Raw genomic sequence first — 25,840 nt, forward strand, 5'->3', positions numbered from 1 at the left:
CACTCTGAAGATGGAAACTTTCAGACATCTTTCTTGGTAAACAAGGTTGTCTTTCACACTGTAGTTCTATTGAATTTAGTACTAAATTTCCATCAGATTAGCAAGATTTTGGCATGCTTAATTGAAGATTTACAGCGGAGAAATTGGGCAGTGACAAGTGTCGTGGCACAGAAATACTCTGAGGCTGGTTGTAAGCAACATGGAATGAGCCAGATCCCAGTGTTGCCAGTAACTAATAGCATGAGGGATAAGAACAGTTGGCTTTAAAATGTCTTCATGTGGGAAAATAATTAGCTGATGCCCTTAAATAGTATGGCAAAGAAACAAAGAACTTGTTTAAGTCTCCCTGCAGGGGTACAACTTGAAGTCTTACTGTATGACATCCTTGAAACCTACAGCATAAATTCTATCTTCCACCTGGCAACTGAGACTTCTAGTCCAAAACACATGAAATAAGTTTTAAAAAGTGATGTTTTGTTTGCATAACTACATTTCTACTAGCATCTCTCTCTGGCACAAATTGTGACGGAGAAATTCTTGCTTGATGCCCCTTGATTGCCACAGCTTTCTGCCTATACAGAATTCATTTGATGATACAAAGATATGCTGCCAACATCTTCTAACCTTTAGAAAGGTACTTTGAACACTGGTTCTGAAATATTTTGGATGGCAAACATCAGTCAACTGTCAACATTTCCACTGGACCACCATCCAACATTCCCAAATGTTCAGCTGGTAACATTTGGCACTAGAGCTCAACAGGCTGCTTGCAGATGTCCCATTGGGAACTGACAAACCACCAGGGGCCCACACACAAAAGCTTGAGATTGGTTAATTTGGAATATGTTATTTGTAATAAGCCTTCCTCTGGATTCTTCCTATTGTCTTTCACTGGTTCCACTGTCTATCACAGTGAATCAAAACCAAATGTTAAAGATGGGGGAAAGAACTTGTAAAAAGAACAGAGGATGATACAGTGAAAACAGAAGGAGAAACTCCTGTTTCTGCACCCTGCCATATTGAAGAAGTCCTGTTCCAAATCTCAGGCTGATTACGCCACACAGCTGCATCATCTCAGCCAAAGATTAGGAAAATGGAAGTCTACCACAGCATAAATTTATATTTAAAGATTTATATTTCATAAGCACTCTATGCATATTTTTAAATTTTTTTCAATTTTTACACAAATCTGCACTTCTTTTAAAAGGAATACTATCCTTTAAAGTATTTAAAATTAAATGCAGAAAGCTGCTTTTTTAAGCAGTTGGTTTTTAGCAAACTATTCCACTGTATAGTGATATCTAGGGGAATATGTAATATTTTCTGCTCAAAAGACTTTGGTCGTACTTTTTCTTGTATGGGACTAATATATTCGAGGAGACAGATCCTGTGAGCTGTGTTCTATTTTTTGTATTTCTTTAGAATAAATTATTCCCTATTTAATTATTCCGCCATTTGAAGTTATCTGTATTTCTTTTGTTATATAGAATCACAACATGAAATTTTTCAAATTTTTAATGCCTTAGGCCAGTCTGGGATTTTACAAAGATATTAAGCAGACAGCTTCAGCCTTTTAGGATTTTGATCCTGAGAATAATTACAGCATTTCCTCTTTCAAACTGCTGTAAATTAGCATCGTGAACTCTTCTACAGGGATACGAATATCTTTGTTCTGATTTTACATAAAGAAATACAATGTAGAAATTTTTTTTTTTCAATTGGCAACTTTTGCAGATTTCAAGAATATATTTTCTCTTTTCTCTAAATGTGTTTCAGGCATTTTGCATTATTATTAACCTACTAGGCAAGACACCTTCATCATACTCTGAAGTTCATTTGGTTACTTGCTACATAATGTGCAAAAGACAGCAGACTTTACTCAAAGAACTTGTAATCTTCACATCCTTAATGACATTTCTAATGGCATTTCTTGCTCTGGTGAAGCAGATGAATACTTGAAGGAAGTCCCTCAATGGAATGTGCAGGGTGCAGATGGTCAGTTGTCTGCACTGAGCAAGGCCCAGGATGCTGCTTCCTCCTGACAAGGTGGCCTCTAGAAAACACTCACAACAGTGCCACCCAAGTAAATTCTTACTCATAAGCTCGTGATTCATTCTTCCTCCATTCCTAGATAGAGCTCCAACCATTTGATTTGCGCTCTCACATAAACAGCAACCCCACCACCTCATCTTGCAGGCCTGTCTTTCATCAAAATACATGTTCAGCCATGACAGCACCCCAGTCATGCGAGCTATCCCCCACGTCCCTAACTGCACCAAAGTCATGGCCCTGTGAGTATCACAGACCTCTAATTCCTCGTGTTTACTCCCCGTGCTGCGTACCTTGGTGCACAGGCATTTCAGAGGGGTAATGGAGCGTGCCAGTTTCCCAGGAGGAGTGCAGGAGGTATGCACACACTTCAGGTGGTTGGCCTTCCGGTTCTTAGCTAGAGAGACAGCTAAGGAACATTTGCCACTGCTGTGGCTGGCCTGCTTATTCCCACCTGGATGCGATGCTCTGAGCGCTGCCACTTTGGACATCGTCCCGCAGGTCTTTCAGTTTAAAACCTGCCTTATCAAGCTGGCCAGCCAAATGCCTGGAAACAGACATAGAAGATTGGTTGGTGGTTGGTTTTTCAAAAAACAAAAAATATCCAAAAAATTTCCTCACATATTTTATGGAAATTTACTCCACAATTCACTGGGTAGTTAAAAATTTCCACTGCCACCATGGAAATTGCAATTCTACCATTTAATTTCAAGATGTTTTGTTCTCTTTCTTAGCCCTGCTTTGATGTTATCTTTACTATTCGAGGTTACCCCTGTAGCAGGAGGCCTAATGGGAGTGTCATGGAGTCCTTGCCTGGAGAGTCCCTGGTCTTCTGCATCCTACTTCAGACCTGTTACAGGCCATTTCCAGGACTGCCATTACCAGAGAGAATTAGAAAAGTCCTGGTAAACATGACATCTCACCCTCAGGCCCTGGGTGGACTGTGTGCTTGCCACTATATCAGGTTCAGCTAACAGAGAGATGCTTCTATTCCTCTCAGGGTGGAATAACCCTCAGCTACCATTTATTTCTTTTATTTCCTTCTCCTAACTTTGGTCCTGAATCTCATACCCTCGTGTCACACAGCATCTTCTTTTCTGCTGGGGGAATACTTTGCCCCACAAGCTTGAGTTGCCTTGCCTGCTCAGCTGCGAGATTTCTGAATTAGGCAGAGTTTCTTCAGAGTGAACCTCCTTATGTCACTCTGGTACAGCATTTATGGGTCCAAAACTATGCCTACAGGTGTATGGAAGTTACCAGAGCACCAAAAGTCTTCATTTTAGCCTTAAATCTCTACCAGCTGCTTCCTTGGTTGGCAATATCTTCAACCAGAAAGGAAAGGGTGAAGGGAAGGAAAAAGAAGGAATCCACTCTCAAAATGAAGCCTGGCAAGCCAATATCTGCGAAGATGTAAGAAAGAAGCCTGATTGGCCAATGGTGCTACCACTCCCTGCATTCAGGACCACTGATGGACAAGGTGCTGACCTCTTGGCTGGAGCAGTGCACATTAGTATAATTATACCCTGACTTCATCCCAAAACCTAGCAGGGATTACTGTCTTGTCTTTTTGAGATCGTAGTCACAAAATGAAGTCAGCTATGGGCAACATATTCAGCTGGCTTTCACATACACACTGGAAGCCTTGTTACCAGGGCCTCACAAAGCATCTCTTGAAAAAGGAATACAAGATGCTCTTTGTAAATAAAAGTTCATGAGTCTGAGGAATGAAGTCATTTTCCAAAATCGCAGTGAACGATATTCTTTTTCACAAGCCAGTGAGAAGCTGAGAACTGGGCTTGAGGGAAAGAAACTGAATGAAGTATGTTAGAGAAACCACTTAGCCCTATTAGCCCATGGCACAGCCAGGCTGTCTCCCTCCTCCTCTTCCTCCTCCTCCTCCTCCCGCCCACAGCCTCCCCTCCCCCATGACATAAGGAATGGCTAGTCTAGCGGGTTTTTATTTAATAAATTTGGCACCTTTCTGCCTTCCACTGAATAAACTGGAGATGTTAAAAAATAAACAGTCAGGAGAGTCAGTGATTTGTTTGGAGCAGTCAGATGGAGTTGTGGGGGGGTTGGCGTGGAGAGGGAGGAAAGGGTGACCTCACTTTCTGAACAGTAAAGTTTGAGTGGGAGGGTCTCCACACGAAAGGTAAAAGAGGGAATGATGTGAACATGTGAAGGAAGCCAGAGCACTGAACAGAGCGTCAGTCTGTATCCTGACAGGGGGAGATAAGGTGGCTGGAGAGCTAGCGGTGCTTTCCTGGAATACAATCTCTGTTTGACACTCTCTGCTTAAGCACTGCCCATCTGTATGTTATTGTGCTGGAGCCTCTGGGGAAAAAGAGGAGCCACAGGCACGGAGAGAGAACGAGGGAGGCAGCAAAAGCGTTTTTCTTCCCTTCTTTTCCTTTTTTTTTTTTCTTTTTTTTTCTTTTTTTTCCCCCTCTTTTAAATCGGGATCCGGTTAGACTGCCTTGAAGTGCCACATCTGGAAACTGAATGCTGAAAGAAAGTTAAAATAACTGAGGCACCACTAAGCCAAGGGGGGCTGATTGCAGAAGAGGGTAAACAATTACTGAGACGCTAGAAGACCACTGCTGGATGTAAGGGGAGGAAATGGCTTTGATCTCTGCCTGGCCCCTCATTTCTCCTGTATTTTTCTTTTTGAGATGCTTCTCCTCCAGCACAGCCTCGAGTGAGGGAAGCGTTTTTCAGTTTGACATTGAAGGTAGCTCAGCGGTCAGCACGCAAGAAGCCACTGTTATCAGAGGGCAGCAGCAGGCAGTAGCTACTGGAAGTTGGGTGCCCTTTGCTGAGGTACAGTAATTCCCTTCTCTCTCTAGTGTCTGCAATTTTCTGTTTTCACCTGTCTGTGTCAAAGCTCCCATCTGGTAAACGTTAGCTTAATCATTTGAGCCTTAAGCGATACAGGAGGATTTGGGGGTGAGGGGGGAGGTGGTCTGAGACGCCGCGTTTCGGGACTGGAGAGATACAGCTCAGACTTCAAAATGTACACATGCCCTGCCTGCTGTGAGAAGACAGCTGCTGTACTTTGCAGTGGAGCTGGCTTAGCATGTCTCTTACTTTCCTGCCAACATAATAACTAAACAGGCCTGTCCAAACAGAGCTATTTTACAAGAGTTAATTGTCACAACATTTTCTGCTTGCCTTGTAATTCCTGCAATTGTAATTCACTGAAATTTCCCAAAAGAGTCTGTCTTTTGATGGCAAACTGTCCTGTAGAAGTTTGTGCTTTTGCCTCTGAATACAATTCACCTCCAAAATATGAAGCTTGTTTCCACAGTGAAAGCAGGAGATGATAAATCAAATGCATCTAGGAAATTGCCTGCAGAGAACCCACCTGCAGAGATTTCAAGTTCCAAAAATGATGTGGTTGGGATTAGTGACAAATGAAATTAGAGAGATCTGAGAAGCAGATTGACAATGGAAAATTTTCCTCTGTTATTTTGGGATTGATTTATACTCATTATTTTAGCAACACTGCATGGGGAATGAGCTACTCAAAAATACATCTTGAGGAAATAATAAATTACTCCAGCATACACAGGGGGTGGGGTAAGGTTGGAAGTGGAACGGTGGATACAACACAGTAATATCTCATGCGTGGTAGATGCAAGGTAGGAGGCTAATTGAGTTCCATAAGGTCATGGGAAGGGAAAGAGTAGTTCTTCTAGCATAATTTCCAAAAATGAGGTGAGATTAGTGCAGCTGTGTCACTGTGACCATATCAAGATCACAATCTCCAATATCACACAGCTGATTTTCCACCTATCCTCCACTTGCCAGAATTAACAGCCATGGAAATAAGTGCATAAAGCCTTCAGACAGCCAGGGCTGCTGCTGCAGGGCAGGGCAGAGCTCATTCCCTTGCTCCAAGCAGCTGGATAGCCTCAGAAAACGCCTGCCCAGCCTGCCAGAGAGTCCTCATGAAACATGACCTGTGTGAGAAAACTGAAGGTTAAACCCTGCTTTGCTCAGCATAAGGACTCTCAGGATCCATCCCAGTTTTTGGACAGGCTTCATGGTGTGGGATGTACAGATTTTCTCCCCTGGCCTCTGATTAGCCCTGAGAAGCTGCATTGCCACCTGTTGCTTCCAACATGGAAAGTCCCTCAATGAAATGCCTGACTTAAGAGCTGGATGGGTTTTGTAGCTGCTTTTCATGGGATAATGAGCATAAGTGATTGTTAGTCTTTCTTGTTATGATAGCATAGTATGATTTTCCCAAAGACACAGTTCACATTTTTTCATGTACATCTATTAGATTTTATCTTGGGAAGGCATTGTGAGATATATTGGACACTTGCAAGGGAATGACACTTTAATTTCCTTCAACCATTTCAATCCTTTCTAAATTTTTGCTCAGGCCAACATAATAGACTCAATAACTGGTGTTTCCTCTGGTAGTTCACTTCAGCCCATGCAATGGCAGCACTTAGGCTCTGGATCCCATGTTACAACTGGATGACTATGCCTGGTATCACCACGCCAAGGCCCTTGGCTGCAGAACACTTTGGTTTCATGAAGAAGAAGCAGGGACTTCAGGACCCCTTGCTATGTGTATATTTCAGGCCTCACTTCCATGGCAATTTCCAAGGAGACCAGGCCCAGTAGGATGCTTTTTTGGGGCTAGGACAGATGTCTCTGTAACAGTGAGAACCTGCTTACTCATTGATCCACGTGTGTGGCTGGTAACAGGATTTGAGGAACGGGCTTTAAGCCTGGATGTTGATGTAGGGGCTGGAGAATGACAGTTTGGTAGTCTCTCATCCAAGGAAGGAACATTACTATTGGTCCTCAAAGAGCTTCTCCTTCCCACAGCTCACCCCACCTTCCCCAGCCTCAGGGACAGGGTTGTCCCAGCAGGTTTGAGTTTGAATCAGCCTCTTTGGGAGCACGAGCGCTTAACCCACAGCTCACAGTGAACCGCAGAGTAAACTCCCTTACACAGCGCGGTTTGATTCAGCTCCTTCGTCTAAATATTGACTCAGGCCTACAGCTCCCCCGAGCAGACAGAGGCTGTTAGTCATGTCAAATAGTGCCAAATTATACAAAGGGGGCAGTTTCACAGGGCAGAGTTACAAAGCCACAGATGGGGCTCCACTGTGGTCTGTGGTGACAGTCAGCTGCAACATGGAGTGCGCCAGGGGGAGCCTCCAAGATGTAACTGGTGGGATGCTCTTAGATCCCAGTAAGAGTTTGATATTATGAACCTATAGAAGAACAGGAGATCTCAATTAATTTAAATATGTATTAGTGAATGTTTCTCAGCTTTCCAATCCTCTTCCTTTACCATATGTAGCAATCCTAAACTGGAAGGACTTGGGAGAAGTGGTTTAAAAAATCAGAATTAATGAGGAACTTGGCTTTTTTTGGTTCTTTTCACCTGGAATTAGGATGAAAACCTCTTAAGATAAGAGAACTAACTACATTCTTAATGCTGATATGCTGTATTCATGCACAGCGAGTACCATGGCTCTGAGTTGGACTTCAGGCAACAGCAGCTACCTTGGTGCCCTCATTCTTAATCATTATGTGATCCAGAACACCTAAATTAGGCACATAAACTGTTCCTAGGTGTTTCAGTCAGAATCAATTGCTTATAAATTGATTAAAATGATCCAGAAAAGTATCATGACAAGGATTACAGTGTTAGGAATTTGAAGGTAGCTGAAAGATTCTGCAATCCAATTTGCCAACTCAGAGGAAGGTTAAGAAAAAAATTTGAACTTACTGTGTAAGTACATAAACAAGAAAAAAAATAGGCATGTTAGTCTAATAAATTAAGGTATTGGTATATGCAACAACTGGAAACTGAAGATGACTATGTTGAAACTACAAGTTAGTTAAAAATTTTATTTTCAGAAGTGACTAAGCACTGGATATTTTATTCAGTTGTGTTGGTTTGTCCATGAAGAGGCAGATCAATATGAAAAGCACTCTTAAGTACTCAGAGTACTTGCGTGCTATTTAGAAAAATTTAGTTCCTTGGCTCATAAAGATAATAAGGGGAGGTGGGGAGACATTACAGTGCTAAATCTTGATGTCTGTGGGGAGACAGAGAGAGTGCAGAGCATTGGATCCAGCTCATCAGTGCAACCCAACAAGACTTCAAATACTAGAGAGTATCACAAATGGTTCTCTGTGATCCACATTTTGTTGTCTCTCTCCTTAATGTAAAATGAATGTAAGGTGACATCCAGTAAAATATTCATTTCATTCTGATGTAAATGATTACAAGAGGCCAGAGACTAGTATAGGAGTTGAGTGTGGGAAGGATTAGGGGAAGAAAGGAAAGACAGACATTCTGTGGAGACATCTGCCAAGCCAAAAATAAGATAATCTCAAATGTCCTTCATGGAAAGAAGTGAAGTAAATAGTGGGAAAGGAAGTAAATTAAAGCAGGAAGACAAAGGAGAGGAAAAAATGAGAGCAAGAACGAGATAATCAAGAGTCTTAAGAGTAAAGAAAAAAAAAAAGTTGGGACAGGGAAGGAAGCCAATTCCCAGACTGAAGGAAGGCATGATATTGTTGGACAGATGGAAGAGGAAAACTGTTTCCAGCATCAGTGGTTTTGGCTCAGGGGAAAGGCAGAGAGGCAAAAGTCCTTTAAAGGAAACAATTATCATGATCAAGTCAAAATTAGCTATTTACTATAAGAGAAAGAGGCAGAAGTTACCTGATGGAGCTTGTGTGTTAAAAGGGCATGTTTGATGATCATTTTTTCCCACCTGACTTTGACCAGCAGCTGCTGATAAAACACAAGAAGCATTACTTGAGAAGCTTGCCTTCTGGTTCTCTAAAGTGATAAGCAATGATTAGCATGGGACTCGTGACAAACTCACCTCTCTAAAATGGCTCACATTAAATATATAAACTGACAGCAACCATAAGTCCCAGCCACAAGTCCCAGCCACTTGTTAACAAAAACCTGAAATATCACCAAATCGTCTTCACTGCTTTTCCCCAAAATGGCTGAAACAGAAAATCTTGCAAACCGTTGAGAGAAACTACAATTAGATCCTTACTTGTAGAATTAATCTGTTCAAAACAAGCTAGTACTACAAGAAGCAGCAGAAGACCTAAACCTGAGCCAAAAAGGGTTTTAGCTTGATAGGAACCTTTATATTCTGCATATACTTTTAAAAAGCAGATCTTTAGATTAATTCACTTCAGACCCTTGAGGTTATGTTAGGTTAACTCCTATAATGGGAAATTTGGATTTCTAGCTGCTGTTTTTTTCTGATACAACAAGGTTATGTTCTGAGAAACATCTATTAGTGGGGAGGAAGTTTTACTGCAGATGTTTGTGATTCCAACTTAAGTTTCTCATCAAAACTTTAATGAAAATCAGCTGCTTGGAGTAGTGCCACCAGTCTCCAAACCTTTTGAATCATAGGAGGCTGAAGCAAATGGAAGCACAAGACAGAGCAGATGCATAGTTGGAAGTTTTCTCCATTTCAAGAAGATGTATAAAACACCCACCAGAAAACAAAATTTAAACTGCAGTGTATTCCCACAATGTTTTGGGCAAGTACCAGCAAAGTGCCCTAAAGCTTATTCTGGGCTGTGAATCCAATAAAAGGCATTTTATGCCCGCTCTTATTCACAACATGGGAATCAAAGAAGGAATTAAAAGTCCAGATTTTCCAGGGGGCATGAGAAGAAATGAAAGAATTGCTTTCTGAAGAAAAACTTGGCCTGATTTAAACTGATAACAAATAGAGCTTCTAGTGTTCAAGAGCTGTGTAAAAGAGGTCTAGTTTCTGAGTAATGTATAAGCAGCTACTGATAATTTACAACTTGCTTCTGGATTTTGATTTCAAACACCAAAATATAGACCCTTCAGGTTTTATATTTTAATTGGTACTCTTGAATATTTGGATTTCATCCCAGTCCATTTTCACACATCACCATGAGCTAGGGATGTTTGGGTTATGCATCTGAATGCAAGATTCAACAACTGCTAAATAGCATTATACACAAAGCTGTTAGAGCTCCAAAGTTTTTGAAATCTAATTCTTTGTCATTAAAATCTCAAAGAGATTTTCCTAACTGTCAGTCAGGATACACAAAGTGTGTATTTGACAATGAAAACAGATTGACTAAAATACAGTAAATATTATCTGGCTTTGTCATTCCTTTTTAGCTGTATTTTTCAATTCTTTATATGTTTATTTCCTTGAAATACATACTTCATGAATACTACAACTCTTTTTTTTTTTCTCTTGTGAGAAACCAACAAGAAACAGTGCTAAACCCCACAGCATTCAAGGGTCAAAGAATGAGAGAGGGCTGTGAAAAATATTTTAGAAATTACTATTCCAACATTACCAGACTGTAAGAACAACTATGATGTTAATGTTTATGTCATAACATATGGAAGACAGGGAGTATGAGAGGAACTGGCACACCTGAATTAATTTGAAACATAATTTAGTAATTACAAGAAAAAAAAATACTCTATCTGGATGAACAACTTTCAATACGTTCTGTAAAAATAGACTTTTTAACTAAAACTGTAATACTCAGAACCACTGTTTGACTCTGCCTACCCAACGAAATTACTAAAAATTAGTTCATTCAATCTTTGACCATTGCTGCCAGTGTAACTACAGGCAAAGTAGTTACATAGAGCCAGTCCCTAAACCAGATACTTTCTGAGCTCTGTTACCGGTTACCACCCTACAATGCATCTTTTACTCTTTTATGAGACCTTTCAAGTGGCAAGAGATTAGCAGACCTTTCTGCCAAGGCTAATGCAAGGCCAGTATTTCCCAAGGATTCCTACTGTGGTTTTCCACCTCTGAGCCTGGATGCTAGCCCATGGAGAGCCACAGAGAGCCTGCCATTCATGACTCCCTTATGCTGTGCTCCCCACTCCTGACTCCAGGGACACTTCCTCAAAAGCACTTTGTGAAAGGAAGCATTTATCCAGATCCAGTATCAAAAAAAAAAAAAAAAAAAAAAATAAAAACAAAATCTGGCAGCACAAAATATAGCATAACCTTCCCTTCCCTGACTATTAGAATCCTTTATGCCCCAGAAAGGCTAACACAGCCTGGCCCGTTGAGGGTTGGCAAGGTCTCCAGAGCATCAGTACCTGGCACAGATCCATTCAGGGTGATGTGGGCAGGTATTGAAGGTCTAAACATGGTGTAAGGTCAGGGAATTAGCGTACTCTGCTCAGCCTTTTGCAGGTTTGTGGTTTTCTGTGGCTCTCTCCTTCCAGTCAATGGCAAGGATAGTCTGCAGAGGTTCAACAGGGTATCTAAGGCACAAGCTAATTCAGGGTGTTTGGTGGTAGATTTCTGTGAGGGATGAGAAAAAATTTGTTTTTCTCTTGATACATTGATTCTTCCCTCTCTTTGAGCCAACAGAAAATTTATTTCTTCATTATCAGACTGTGTCTATGATGAAACAAGACCAGAGGCATTGAGAGATAGAGGCAGGTTACCCCTTCTCCCCAGCCCTGGCTGTTCCCCTCTCCTTTCAGAGCACAGCCTCTGCCCAGCTTTATCCTGAATGTATGGCATGGAGTGCAAAATCAACCTTGCTGAGCTGTCTTACTCTCTTCCCACACATTTGCAAAGTGCTAAAGTAATCCAGGGGGAAAAGCCTTATTTCTGAGAACTGCCCAGAAACGTGGGATCTTCCCATCAGCCATCCCCAGCAGCTGTCTGTCTTGTACATAGCTGGGCTACCCTTGGGAGGCAGAGAAGGATGAAAGCTATTTCTCTTCATCTTTCAAGATTTTCACATTGCCTTGGGTTTCCTTCTAACAGGCTTTTAATTGATGCTACGGCTATTGGTCAAGCAGATCACTGTTCCTCTCTGCTGTGATTCCAACATTTCAAAGAGATGCAAAATCAAACCAGGAAATACTAGAAATCTGGAAGGGGGGAAATTGAAGCTTGAGATTTACCCTCTCGGTATCAACAGTGTCCCACAAGCACATTAGTACTTACTTTAAACCCCACTTTTCTTTTTCATCCATTGAAAATTTTTGTCTCTATCTGAAAATCTCTCAGGGAGTACTGTGGTTTGTCAACTGATTATGTCTCACTTATCTGAGAGACTCAGTGACTCAGAATGTACATTTCATGTACAAGTGGAGACTGGGTGGAGGGTGGTTAATAAGTAAACAACACAGGTTTATCCCTTTTCCTGTAAATTGAATAAACTTGGCATTTTTTTGAAAGAGAAAAACCAACCGGCTACACTTTCAAGGGCAGAGCTTCTATTTCCAACAGCGAGCATCTTGTAAGAGTAAGTTTTTCACTCAGTGGCAGAACAAAAAAGTAAATTAGAGACTGGTATCAATATCTGATTCTTAGCCAGCTTCCAGACAGCTAAAAGACTTCAGCCCTCCCCCTTTTGAGAGAATGCCTTTTAAGCAGAGGCTTTGTCTTCCCCACTGTATATGGAAAAAATGACTGTGCAGTTCTATGGAGAATGCCTAGCTGAGATATGTTTATGTTGGATCCAACCCCATCTCTGTTGCTGAATGGCAGTTTGTTTTCCACTTGAACTGGGGAAGGGATAACAGTCTGGAAACTTTTCAACACAGGAAATTTTTATAAAATTTAATACAATTACTTAGTCAAGGTAATAGATAATATTGTTGTTCTGCATAAAGCCATCTGGCTTTCAGCTGTTTCTTGGTTTTGGGAGTCCCCATCAGTCTGTCACTGCTGCAGCGGAGGCATGCACAAGCCCACCCAAGGAATCAGAATACAGTGTGACAGTGGGCTGGGGAAAGGGTTCTTTGTCATTTTTTTCTGCATGCCATTCTGAGCTTTGCTAACTGGTTTGGAGGTTACCCATGTGCAATTAGCCACATTCACTGTCTCTCTGACTGCCAGGTCTATCATGCCATAGGGAGAAATGGAGGTAACATTTTTTCCATGTCTTCCTGCTAGCCAGATTTTATCGAGAATTGTAGCAACTATTTTCAGTCTTGCAAGTTTTAGTTTTAGTGATCTCTGATCTTTGCACCTAAAACTTTGAGAAGAAAGTTTCCACTAGCTTCATAACCTGTCCTTTATTATCACCCGAAATAAACTTCTCTTTTGCAGGCTGATGAGTTGGTAACTCATAAATAATCCAAATTGTCTTGGATAAGTCAGCAAGTGAAGTTTTCAAGTTAAAAAGTTTTGTAGTGTCTTGTCCTGTGTCCCTTAAGGCAACCACAACTTTTCCAGTAAATTCTGAGGAGAGCTCAACCCCTCTGTATATATAAATGATGGAGAACTTCTAGTGTTTAGTCGCTGCTTAACACAGCAACAGTTGGAAAACCAGACTAAATTCAATCATCAGATACACTCTTTAGCAGCTGCAGACTGGCCAGACAGGGTCTGCCTGGCTCCAGACCAGCCCTGTGCTCTCAGGTGGGAGCATCACTGGGAATGCAGGCAAAAAGGAGCAATATTGAGATCCATGCACAGAGGCTGACAGAAAGGACACTGGTGACAGAAAATAATGCTTCATTTGTTTCACCACTCATTAAGCAGTTCATTTACTGAAAAAGCTTATATGTTCACAACCAGTGTCACTGCTTTATTTATTGTTGTTTTGGTGTTTGAAGATTCAACTTACTCAGATTCACAAAAATACACTGCTGCAGATTCATTGAGCATTTCATATCACTTATCCAGAACACTCCAAGAATTTGTCCAGATCTATGGCAAATGCACTCACTGAGGTTTTTTATCAAACCTATCTCATGTGGGAATTTAATTTAAAAATAAAAATATGCAAAAATATTGGAGGACTCTACTGAATGACAATTTAAGCGGGAAAGAATTTGCTTTTACATTTGTAATTTAAATAACAAAACAGAAACCTTGTTAGTGTGCAATTATTACTTTAGTTTGCAGTCTCATTAAATGCAATTAGAACTGAGATACCTGTCAAGATAAGTGGATAAAAAACCACCAGCATTGTGCCCAAATCTCTTCACCAACTTCTGGTTAATTTTTAATTTAAAACATCAGTGGAACACTGGAAATAATAAATATTTCGCAGTTAACAATGTCAGAAATTTAAAACAGTATAGGGATTTAATGGACTACACCAGGGTGCTTATTATAAAACTATCATAAACATTGATTTGGAGACTAAACTAAAAAATGTGTACCTCTCAGGAATGTTTACAGTTTTAAAAATGAATTTGAAATTGCAAATGGCTAATTTGCATGAGGTCTCTGCCTTTGAAATGGTAAATACTATAGAGTGGCTTTTTGCATGCAGACAGTTCCCTAACAGCTGTAGTGTCCTATTGAATGGAGTAATTAACTGTCTACCTGTGATGTCACACACTGAATTCATTTCTTCAGTAATTATAGTTAGAATGTGACCTTTCTTGTTCAGAAGAATTTGATACTGTAGACCAGAGGTAATGAAGGCTTATAGAAATTATAAATAGAGCTTGGAGGCCTAGGGGAAGCTGGTGAACAAGCTTGTTTGTTTTCAATTCTCTAGTTTGCAAGGCTTCAAAGCTCAGATAAATTTAGCAAAAAATCAACAGAGAATAAATAAAATTGCAGAGCAGATGTCCACTTTTGCCTGCAAGTTTTGGGGTACCTCATGGTGGAGAGCAGAACTTCTGTCTGTCTCTCTCTGTGATTACTTTGATGGTAGAACTTTGGCCAACAGGTCAGTTATTCACTTCTGAGGGCCTTATTCTCCAGAGAAAGACAAAGATCCTTCTGAAATGTCACTCCATAGGGATTTATATGTTCGAGTACAAAGGCAATCTTGAATTTATTACTCACAGTCTGGGAATTTAAAGTCCATTTATTTCTTCAAATGATAACTTAGAGTGAAGCATGACAGCTCTGTGAAAGAGCACCACCAGGGCATTTTATTTTTAAAATTAGTTATAGTTTACCTCAGAGGCTGGAAAACCTCACAGAAATCTCCTCCTTAGCCAAGACCTGCTCTAGGAAGATGCATGGAATAAATTAAGAGAAAATAATAGGACAGATAAAGGGGAAGTTACCATCAGAATTAATGTTCTTTGTACCGTGAGTAAGAGCTCTTGCTCTTAATTTTATTTTTTTTTAAGAGAAGAATGCTTTAATCATTGTATCTAACAGAAACAAATGCCATAGATGAGGTGATATTTTAAAAAACAACTATATCAAATAGATTTTTCCATATTCATCTTTCCTTCCCTGTATTAAAAAAAACCCAGATTTTCCTTAAATATCTGAAAAGCTCCCTTACAAAGTTAGTTTGAAGCTTTCATGTGAAACTTTATCACCAAACTGTAGTTCTTTCTCTCTATACTCTTTGACTAATCCTTTTCATATATCTAGTAAGCTCTGGCAGTAAATCGTTGCAGGCCACTCATAAAAATCACCCTCAAACACAAGAGTGAGGTCTAGCCCTTAGAAAGAATGGTGGGAAAAATGGGGAAGGCAGCACCAATGCCAAGCAGTGCTGTCTACATATCAAAATGTCTTCAAACTGTGGCTGTTTAGCTGAAGGCCAAAAACATTCTTTCAGCACTGCATTAAGAAAAGTCTTGGGTCCAGAAACAGCTTTATATTCACTGCAGACATCTGGAACAAGCAAAACACAGCTACCCGGAATGCCTGGTCACATGGGGATATTCAGTATTCCTGGTGGTTCTGACCAGTTCTCTTAAAAGACAGGGAGCTGTTGAGGAGTGCCACTGCTGGGTACACTGGGTACATCTGAGACACTGGGATTACACTGTGTGCTCTGCCATGGGTTTCACTGGGTACATCTGGATACAGTCCCAGACAATCAGCTCTAGGCAGCCCTGCTTGGACCAGTCAACATCCAGAGGTCCCTTCCAGCCTCAGCTATTCTGTGATTCTGCATGGCTGTGGTCATTATTCCATTTTACTGATGAGGAACTAAATGAAAGTGTAATGTGCATTGTCACACAAGACATGAGCAGAAGAATGTATTTTCTTGAGTCCCAGTGTTCTTATGAACATAATTGGAGAGCAGCTCATGCACGGAAACAAGGTGATGAGTTTCTTTGCTGTTCAGTGAGAAGGAATACTTTTTGTTATGTTAATTTCAAACAGTATAATGAAACTATTGCTGTGGAGGTGTTTGTAGATTAGAGGTGAAGCATATGTAATAAAGTGGGTGAGTGGCTGGGACCAGGTGCAGGGATGGGCAGGGATAGCAAAGATAGGGGAAGAGGAGTAGGAGGACAGAGGGAAAGCAGAACAGGGAGGACACAAGCATGAATAGAGAACAAGGCCACAACAGAATGGCTGTGGGAGCCAATGGGGGCAGGTGGAGATCCAAACCCTTCAGTGTAATGTTCAGCTGCTCCATTAATAGATACAGCCCAGGAGAAGCACCGAGGCCTCCCCCAAGAAGGGCCAATGAACAATCATCTCATCTGGTTGGCATTTACTGTAAGACTGTTTAAATGATATTCAAGCCTCGTTGCCAACAAGAGAGACACATAATATAGACAAGACTAAAAGGTAACCTATAAATAAAAGCTAGGGTAAGCTATAAATACAAACTGAGAAGCCATGGATTTGACCAATGCCTCACAACCTACAAACAGACTTCTTGGAAAATACTCTCTGCAGCAAACCCCTCATTGCTACAAGTACTCACTGTGCTTCTGAGGAAATTGTAACTGCCCAAATATACTTTGGCAAATTCAAGTACATACAAATTTTGGGAAGATGAGGTCTAGAAGAAATTAATAAACGAATTATTCACAACTACATACTTAGTTACTATTGTAAAAATGTGGCAGCAGCATGAATGACAGTCAAAATAATATCAGAGCTGTTATCAAGTACTTGTATATAAAGAGGCCAAGGACACCTTCTATAAATGCTTTCTCCCTTGTGTCTCAAAAAACCAGAACACAACAAAGCAGAGAAAATTTAATTAGACAAATTCTACCCCGAGTCATACACTTCAGGATCCCTCAGATCGCAGAGTCATGGAATGTTAAGAGTTTGAAGGGACCTTAAAGATCTTGTAATCCCAACCCCCCTGCCATGGCTGGCATTGTTGGAGAAGCAATAAAAATCAAAGTGTTTCAATACAGCCATCTGTTATCTCAAACATTTCAGCTTTTGAGAGGCAAAGACCACTGTCTCAAGCTTCTTTCTTACAAGGTATAATGTGAAAAAATGCGGAGCTTTACTTTGCATTTTTTGATGGCACTTTGCAGATGATCTCATGAACAGTCTGGTGTTCACGTGTCAAACAGACGAGAACAAAAACTGTGAAGAAGAGGAGCAATGCCAAATAATATTCAAAACAGAAAATAATATTACGAGCACTGTTTTCATGCAGTTATCTCTCGCAGGCCTACTCTTTTGGAAAACAGGAATCAGGAACCATGCAGAGGCATCTCAAAGCATCTGGTGGTGGGTTCAGTGATTTGCTATCTCCTAGTCAAGAAATGTGGCAAGTCAGCCTTTCATGGTTAGCTAGGCCAAATTAGAAAGATGGATTGCCTGCTGACACACACAGCTCAGATATCATACATGTACCTGTAAAATATGTACTGTCTCCAGGACACACATAAAAACAGCATAGTTCTAACTTTAAATGAATCCCAAAATTTTCTTAGGAGTTTCTCAGCCATAGTCAATATCTTGTCCCAAGACAAGATATTTTCAGCAAGAACTGGTGAGCTGGCACCACTGAGATCCTCATCCAAAAATGTGGAAAAGTCTAGGTGTGAAGCACATTGATTAATAAACACCTCATCAGTCTGGTAAACTCAATCTCTGATGGGCTCAGATTTTCCTGTCTGCTGATCCTATGCTGCAAGTACAGTTTATTTGTTTATTTGTGACCATGTAAGTTCATCCAGTCCTCTAGGACCAGGGCAAAAGCCAGCATGTGTCAGACAGCAGCAGGGCCCTGCAGAGCAGATATAGGTATATCTCTTTCTTCCACTTAACCCTTGTCCATCCCATTGTACCCACACACTTCTGAAATCCCACACAGTGAAAGGATACTCCCAAAAACTACAGATACTGAATTCTCAACCCGAAATTTAACCTCCAGCAGTAATTCTGTGATCAATAAAGTGCATGCTGGCTGTGTAAGATAGCCAGAGCTCCTGAGGGTGCTGCACACCAGTACAGAGGCTGACACCGAGCTGGAGTTGCACACAGTGCTTTCTGTCCATCTGCTGGGTTTCAAACTTTGGCAACAAGTGGAGAGAGGTTTCTTCTGCAGGTCACCAAAGGCAGGAGGGTCAGGAGAGTGGGATGCAGAGTTATCACAGCTCTTTTTGTTTGCATAAAGTTTCTCATCAGGCTGAAGAAGAACTAAATCTTTGTGTCTGTGCTTATGAATAACACATCTTTGACCTGAGGAATTTGAAATGTCTATTAGTTTGCTCCCAGAGAGCAAGAAGCAGTCAAATGACCATCAATCTACAGCTGAAAGACTGGATTTTAAAAATCCATGCTTAAATGCACTGGAAGTCAATTATGCCCCAAGCTGAAAAGCAGATGGGAAAGTCACATGTCTGTCCTCAGTGTCTTTTGATGAATGAAATACCAGAAGTATATTTGTATGTCCGTCCAAGGTAAAGAAAACAGTTTTGTAGTTAATGATTTCCAAGCATGATAAGCCATAGATTTTGTGCCTGCCCAGAGTGGTTTTAAGACAGGATGTCCATGGATTCAAACACTTTGTATATTTACATCCCAATTTGGCACAGCAATATTTTTAGTGTGCCTTTTGGAAGGTCCCAGAAAGTGTCCTCAGAATGGGATCATTCTTCTTTCTAGGCTAGATCTTCCCTGCATGTATGTAGAGAATTGTTTGGGTCTGTCAGACATCAAGATTTCCTTTATATCTATCCACTTTCTCCACCTGAACATGCTGATTTGTGGGACAGACTCTAAGGAGACTTTGCACTTCCCCAAGGATACAGGGCCCAGGAGTTTGGCCAGATCTGTGGCATAGCTGTTGCAGCCTGGACACTTCTGTCAGGCACAGCATGTCTGGTACGTGCTATAGGCTGCATCTCATGGAGTTTGTATACAGAGCTGGCACCTACACATGAGCCACCCTCCATGTCCCTCTAGGCTGTTTGGGGAGAGCAGCAGGGCCAGCTGACCCAATTTAGATACGTTTCCGTACACAAGAAATCAAACCACACCACGGGTGTCCAGCTGGCTTCTGGCCACATGGCATCCCATGTGGAGGTCTCCCAGTGGCTGACTCCCAGCTTGCTGTGGTTTAGCCTTCCAGCACAGGCACGCAGCTGCCAAGGCCAGCTCACCTCACACCAGCACGGGCACAGCTGTGTTAGCTCAGCACTGCACCTGGGGCACAGAGCTCCTCGGGGCTTCAGCCTGGGACTGCCTTCAGGGCTCACACAGACCTGCTGGGCGAGACCTGCTGAGTGCTGAATGTTTGGCAAGACTTCTGTGAGCTCTTGGCTGGGAATTGAAAGTGAAGTCCCTATTATAGGTGATCAAAACCAGCATTCTCTTTGGAAAAGAGTCCTGCCTGTTCTGAGGAAGCCAGGGAAACTGAAATAACATCAAATGTACAGTAGAGTACTGCTTTCTCAGGCTTGTTTCTCTAATGTTCCTATTTCTAATAAACAATTGCATAAATGAAAGTACTGGGAGATATTCAAGCAGGAAAACATCTTTATTTTTAGGAAGGGCAATAGGCTATTTATCTCAAGTTGGCCTAAGCAAACAAACTTCAAAAAGGCCTCAGAACTGTAGCTGCCAGTTTCAAATACTGCTTATAAAGCCAAATAAACAAAAGCAAGCATGCTTGGGTTGAGTTTGGAAATGTCCTCAAGGAGCAGAGGGCTGATGTTTCCATGGTAATGCCATGTACTTCCAGCAGACTGGTCTCTGCTTTCGAGACAAATAATTTAAAATGAATGGAGGTGGTTTCAAGTATTCACTCATCTCTGCAAGGTAAAAGATATAGAGTTTCAGAGATTTGATAAAACTTTGAGTCCAAAACCTCTGTTTTTCTAAACTTTTCCTTCCTGATGGATAAACATTACACATTGATATAGAGCTGCCAAGAAGGGGCATTACTCCACTCAATTTGTCTGATTGTTTTCATCAATTCATAGAAAACATGGACTTAAATTATCCATGTCCTACTTTACAGGTATCTATGGCTGATATGATACCTGTTATATCAGAGGAGCAACACTTTTCTGTTTTCTTTTCCCTGTGTTCTGAAGCAAAGCTTCATAATGTTCAAGTAGAATTTGTTTTCTTTTCTTTCATTCCATAAGAGACAATGGGAACTTCCAAGGGTCCTACAGTTCCAAAACTGTCACTCAATGTATGTCAAGTGATAAACATTATTATTCAAATAATTTACAATATGTGTCACAGTTCTCCATAAATGTTTTGATTGAGAGATAGCCTCTCAGGCCAGACTTCACGCTCCTCAAACTATGCCTTCCTTAGGTTTATGTCTTTTTATAATATTTTACCACCTTTACAGAAGAGATCAGACTGCAGAAAAAGGAGAATTGGAATGCACAAATATATTTTCAAGATTAAACTATATGGAAAATTAAATTTCATCAAGATAAAGAAAGTAAACAAACTGTCAGCTTAACCAGAGATAGCTATGTATGTACTTGGCCAAAATCAGATGAGAAGGTAATGAGAATTCTCTTCCACTGAGAAGAGAATAAAAGCTAAAAGGACATGATCAGGAACAGTTTCTAAGGCTGGAATAGTATATCATAATGATACTAGAGTCATTTATCTAACCTCTTGGCATATGAAGAAGTAATATATGGAGGCTGCCAGAAACTAAGAAAATGTGCATTTTTTTCCTCTTGCCATCAAAAACTACCCTTCTACACAAAACACAGTGTTTTCAATACAGGATAGAACTTATTTGTATTTTTGCAGATAGATCTGGGATATTATGTTAATTCAGTTAATTTTCATTTCATCACAAGCCCGTGAATTCATCAGGCTCAGCTGTGCCCAGATTGGATTCACTTTTACTATCCTGAACAGACTTTCTCTCTAGTAGTGAGACTCTACCAAGTAATACCATAATGTTTGATCTTTGCCTCATGCCTGAACATCCATGTAGCTCCCTGAGGATCCTCCTCAGACCTGGAAGGAAGCACTTTGGACTCTCTCTCGAGCAGCAGAGACCAAACACTGCTGGGAGCTACAAACAAGACTCTGCAGGCACTAAACTTAGAAGTGACTTGGCAGCTGATGTGCAATGGCAACTACTTTGAGTGCTGTTCCTTAGATTCAGTTCCCCACGTGCACCAGCTGTTTCCTCTTTCACAATGGTCCTGGAGGACAGCACCATCTTTTTCTTCTGGGCTTGTTCTGGACCAGATGTGATGGGATTCCTGGTCCAAGACTGAAAATAGTATCATGGATGTAACACAAGCTGAACTGTCCATTAAATGTCTATAAATGCAGACCATTTAACCCTGAATGCACATGCTTTTGTGAACCTCAGCACTTGGGAGGAAACTCTGTTAATAACAAGCACTGGTGCGAATCCAAGGGAGCCTTTTATCGTGGAAGAGACCTTTTGTGTGTTTACACACTCACAAGTCACAAGTTCCAGTACTAACTAAAGATATGTGCCATGTTTTCTTACCATCAGATGAGAGAGTCAATGGCTACATCTGAAGTACAGAATAAAGCAGTGTTGGGACCTCCTCGTCAAACAGGATAGCACAGCCTGTGTCCATGTGCTGAAACACTCCCTGTGTTTGCCCACAGAAGGGGAGCCCTATAAAAACTGCCTCTTGGGAGCACATCCTAACAGATGGCATGCCCTGAGCTGGGCCTGGTCATTGGGAGGAAAATCACTGTCTCTCAAGGAGCAAGATCAAGGCCTCCACACCTTGCCTTTCTTCAGCTGGCCAGTGCAGATGTGACCAAAGAGAATGCTCTGTGTGTGTTACCAGCACAACACTCTTCTTTTGGGGAAAGCAAACCAGAAGAGGCAGGTTCAGAGCAAACACACACCCCAGCTGCACCACTACTGCCAGCTGGCAGCAGGGAAGGAATGGGGGACCTGGTTCTGCCCTCAGTTTGCAGGTGCAGATCAGGAACAGGTACAATGAAATTGATGGAATGCTTGAATATAATATGGGAGTAAATTCACATTCTGTGTACGTGAATTGTCTTCCATCTTCAGTCCCATCTCACACCCAGACCAGCAGAAAGGTCTGAAGAAGCAGAAAATTGCTATAGGCTCCCCAGCACTTTCAGCATGCAGCTGGTTCTTGTTTTTAAGTAATGTAATCATTCAATCCAGATGCAGGGCTGGAGTAGGGGAATAAATGCCCCACGGGTACAGAGATTTTTCAGGAGATCAGCAAGGCCAAGATTTTATTGGATTTTTCAACTTGAACTGGAACAAACTTTATCCCTCAGGGGAAAAAAAATCTAATAATTGTGAAGACATAATTGCTAATGCAGACCTAACATTTTGGCCTTGTAATTGTCTTCACTATTCAGAAACAGACAGTGGACGGAAATGTTCCTCACTCAATTGCCTACATAACTATTTTGCAGGGAGGGTATTTCCATTTTGTTCCAGTCCTGTTTTTGCTTTGTATGCAATAATTTTGTGCTCCCAGAACATTGAGCAATTTGAATCCCTCAATTAGCTCAACACTCTAACACTTCTTTTTATAAATATGATGTTGGCTCAAGCTCTGGAACAACCAACCAATCACTCCATTATCACTAGCAGGGCAAGGAGCAACAGAAATATATCAGAATAATCAAGAATGCCTCAGAAAACTTCAGAGCCCAAAGGAAATTTGGATCCTATTTTCCCTTCATTCCCTTGTCCCTCATACCATTGATTGTCAATATCTCATTTCTGGTTTACATTGATGCAACCCATGGTTTAAAGTACTGTTTTAAAATAGTGAGCATCAGCACTTTCTAAGTTTTTTTGTGATTAATTGAATAGCATGGCGGGGGGAAAGACTATGAAAAAAATACCCAGATGACTTCCCCACATCTCATTTTGAAGAGGGGCTCTGACAGTGAAAATAGAGGGACCCAGACTTGAGGTAGATGTCTCAAGGAACTCAGAAGTGTGTCTGCTAGTAAAAGGAGGTAAACTGGTTCCCAGTGGACCTTAGCAATGTCTGTGCAGCCCTTGCCCTTAAGCTAAAACCAACAACGTAGCATTGACCTGCACTAACTTCTTACTGCTGGGTGTGTGGACTAGATGGAAGCTCTCTCGTGGCTGCAGTGCAGGCATACCATCAGTTGATGATAAATTATGAAGTTTAAATTATCATTATGGCTGACTAAAGGATTTTCATAGACACCTTTACAAGCATTCCAACATTTCCATTGTCCATATTCACTATCATAAGTAAAAACTTATTCTGCTTAGACCTGCAAAACTTTCAGAAAGCTTTCAGACAGACACCAGAGGAACACAGCTAGGACCACCCACTAGCTCTGTTCATCAGAGAATATAACAAGCTTTAGATCTGTATGGGTGGAAAGAAACATTGCAAAGGCAGACATTGGGACAAGAATCTGTTTTCAGTTTAGAAACTAACTGCCTCCCTTCCACAGTGTGTGGTGTAATCATTGAGCTGCAATCCTTAGTCTGGCGGGAGCCAGTCCTACCGCTGTGTAAAGACTAAACAACTGAAAGAAACAAGCAGTAGAAACAGACAGTATTTCTGCTGTCCCAAAGAGTCTGTGGTCTGAAAACTTTGCCTCCTAGGAGCTATTATCAAAGAAAATGTTTCCAAAACAAACCAAAAAAAATTCTGTGCACAAGAATGGTAAAGGCAACTGAGTTTTCCATTTATGTTCATCTCCACTTCTCAGAGTTCTCTGGGACAAGATGGGACTAATGATTAAATTCTAAACCTCTCTTTTAAAGCCTGCTGTTAGTCATCTCCTAAAATGTTGTTTTCTAAGCCAGCAGCTTGTCTGGCTGGACCTAGCCACACTTGGGAATGGAAGTTAACACGCAGCCGAGACTCAGGATTGCTGGCTCTTGCTAGCCAGAGCTCCCCAGCTGTAACTACAGCCCGCTGCAGACATGTGAGTGCAGGTCCCAGGAGTGACATGGCCACAGCATGGTGCCAGGGCTGGCTAGCCCCAGCCACCAGCAGGGATATTTGGCACTAGTGCTCACAGGCCAGTTTCTGCAGGCTGGGAGGAATCACTGTGGGGGTCTGCATTTGTACTGCATGCCTGCTGTTCTGCCATAGCTTTCCTGGGCATGAGAAGCTACAGGTGCTAAGCAATTTTTCTGCATAGTGCAGAAAAATACCTCATCCTTGATTCGAGGGCAACCCAGGAAAATAAGGAATAGGAAGATACAAAGGAAAGTTAATCCTGATTTGATCAGAGTAATAGAATAGGAAGCCTCTTAGCTCATACAAATGCAAGACACACACCCTTCAGAGTTATTTGAACTTAACACTTTTCCCACTTTTTTCAAGGGTAGGTGACCTCAAGAGCCACAGAATAAAAAATGTTCTGTACAGAGAGCCACAAAAAAATATTTCAGGAAAGTCTGGTGTACCTTAAGCTCTGACAGCCACCTCAGGGATGCTGTTTGTAAGTGATAGCAGAAACATCACTGTTGGCAAATCACTGGTGTGGCAAGTAATTTTTGGAGTGCTAAATTATTTGCCAGTGTCTTTATATCAGCTCTGCAACAATATTGCAAGACTTAGACAAGAGTGATATATTTAGGATCCAAAAATTCATTAATCTAGTATAATGCATGTGACACAGGGAGACTGGACAGGGTGAGCAGGGTGACAAAGGGTACCTGAGCTCACGGAGTTTACTGAGGAGGTCAGTCTGTGTACGTCTCACCAGCTTTGCATAATGAGGGAAATGTTCCTCAGTGAAGAACAAGAAGAATTTATACACAACACAACAAAAAACTATCCACTTTAATTTTCTTATTTCTCAGTCTTTGAAGGGTGCCTTAATAGCTTTGTATTTCTGATTCCTTATATTATTGCTTTAATTATTATTCAAAAGAAGGTGATCCAGATATTTACCATTTCTCTTTCATTTTGGTAAGCTCTGATAAATTATCAAAATTACTAAATTATATAAACAGGCAAAGCCACACATTTATTCAAAAGGGCATTGATCTTTGAAGGTATGTTTCTGTTTCCCACAGGTTATTCATCCAAATCTCATCAAAGCTTTGATGTAAAGTAAATTTTCTAAAGCGTTTTTCTCTTTTCTTTTCTTTTCTTTTCTTTTCTTTTCTTTTCTTTTCTTTTCTTTTCTTTTCTTTTCTTTTCTTTTCTTTTCTTTTCTTTTCTTTTCTTTTCTTTTCTTTTCTTTTCTTTTCTTTTCTTTTCTTTTCTTTCTTTTCTTTTTTCTTTTCTTTTTTCTTTTCTTTTCTTTTCTTTTCTTTTCTTTTCTTTTCTTTTCTTTTCTTTTCTTTTCTTTTCTTTTCTTTTCTTTTCTTTTCTTTTCTTTTCTTTTCTTTTCTTTTCTTTTCTTTTCTCAGTAAAAGCAATTCCTTTCCTATAAATACACCTTCTTTACCAAGTAAGGATTATGGTTTCTGGTTAACTCATCCTCTAGTACAACATGCAGTAAGAATCTGCCAGCTCCACACCCAGAGCTTGTCAGGGACAGGACACAGGCAGGAATGCTGACAGCTTTAACACTCTAAGGCAAAAAACCGAGCACCAGCACAGAGAGTGAAAGAACAGACTCAAGTTCAGCAGTGTGTGTGTGGTCTGCTACGATGGGGTTGGGCAGTGTGCTCTGGGGAGACCTGA

The 25,840-nt window shown here is 41.0% G+C and overlaps 1 protein-coding gene across 1 annotated transcript in view; it reads left to right on the forward strand.

The window, feature by feature from the left end:
* Positions 1 to 4,222: 4,222 nt before the first annotated feature.
* The window catches only part of LAMA4 (laminin subunit alpha 4), a 96,504-nt gene continuing 74,886 nt past the window's right edge, over positions 4,223 to 25,840 (forward strand). Inside the window, exon 1 of the mRNA XM_059842260.1 lies at positions 4,223 to 4,869. Coding sequence (XP_059698243.1) covers positions 4,669 to 4,869 — 201 coding nt within the window. The 5' untranslated portion in view covers positions 4,223 to 4,668. The remainder of the gene's footprint in view (positions 4,870 to 25,840) is intronic.

The sequence above is a fragment of the Haemorhous mexicanus genome, chromosome 3, assembly GCF_027477595.1.
Source record: "Haemorhous mexicanus isolate bHaeMex1 chromosome 3, bHaeMex1.pri, whole genome shotgun sequence".
Lineage (NCBI taxonomy): Eukaryota > Metazoa > Chordata > Aves > Passeriformes > Fringillidae > Haemorhous > Haemorhous mexicanus.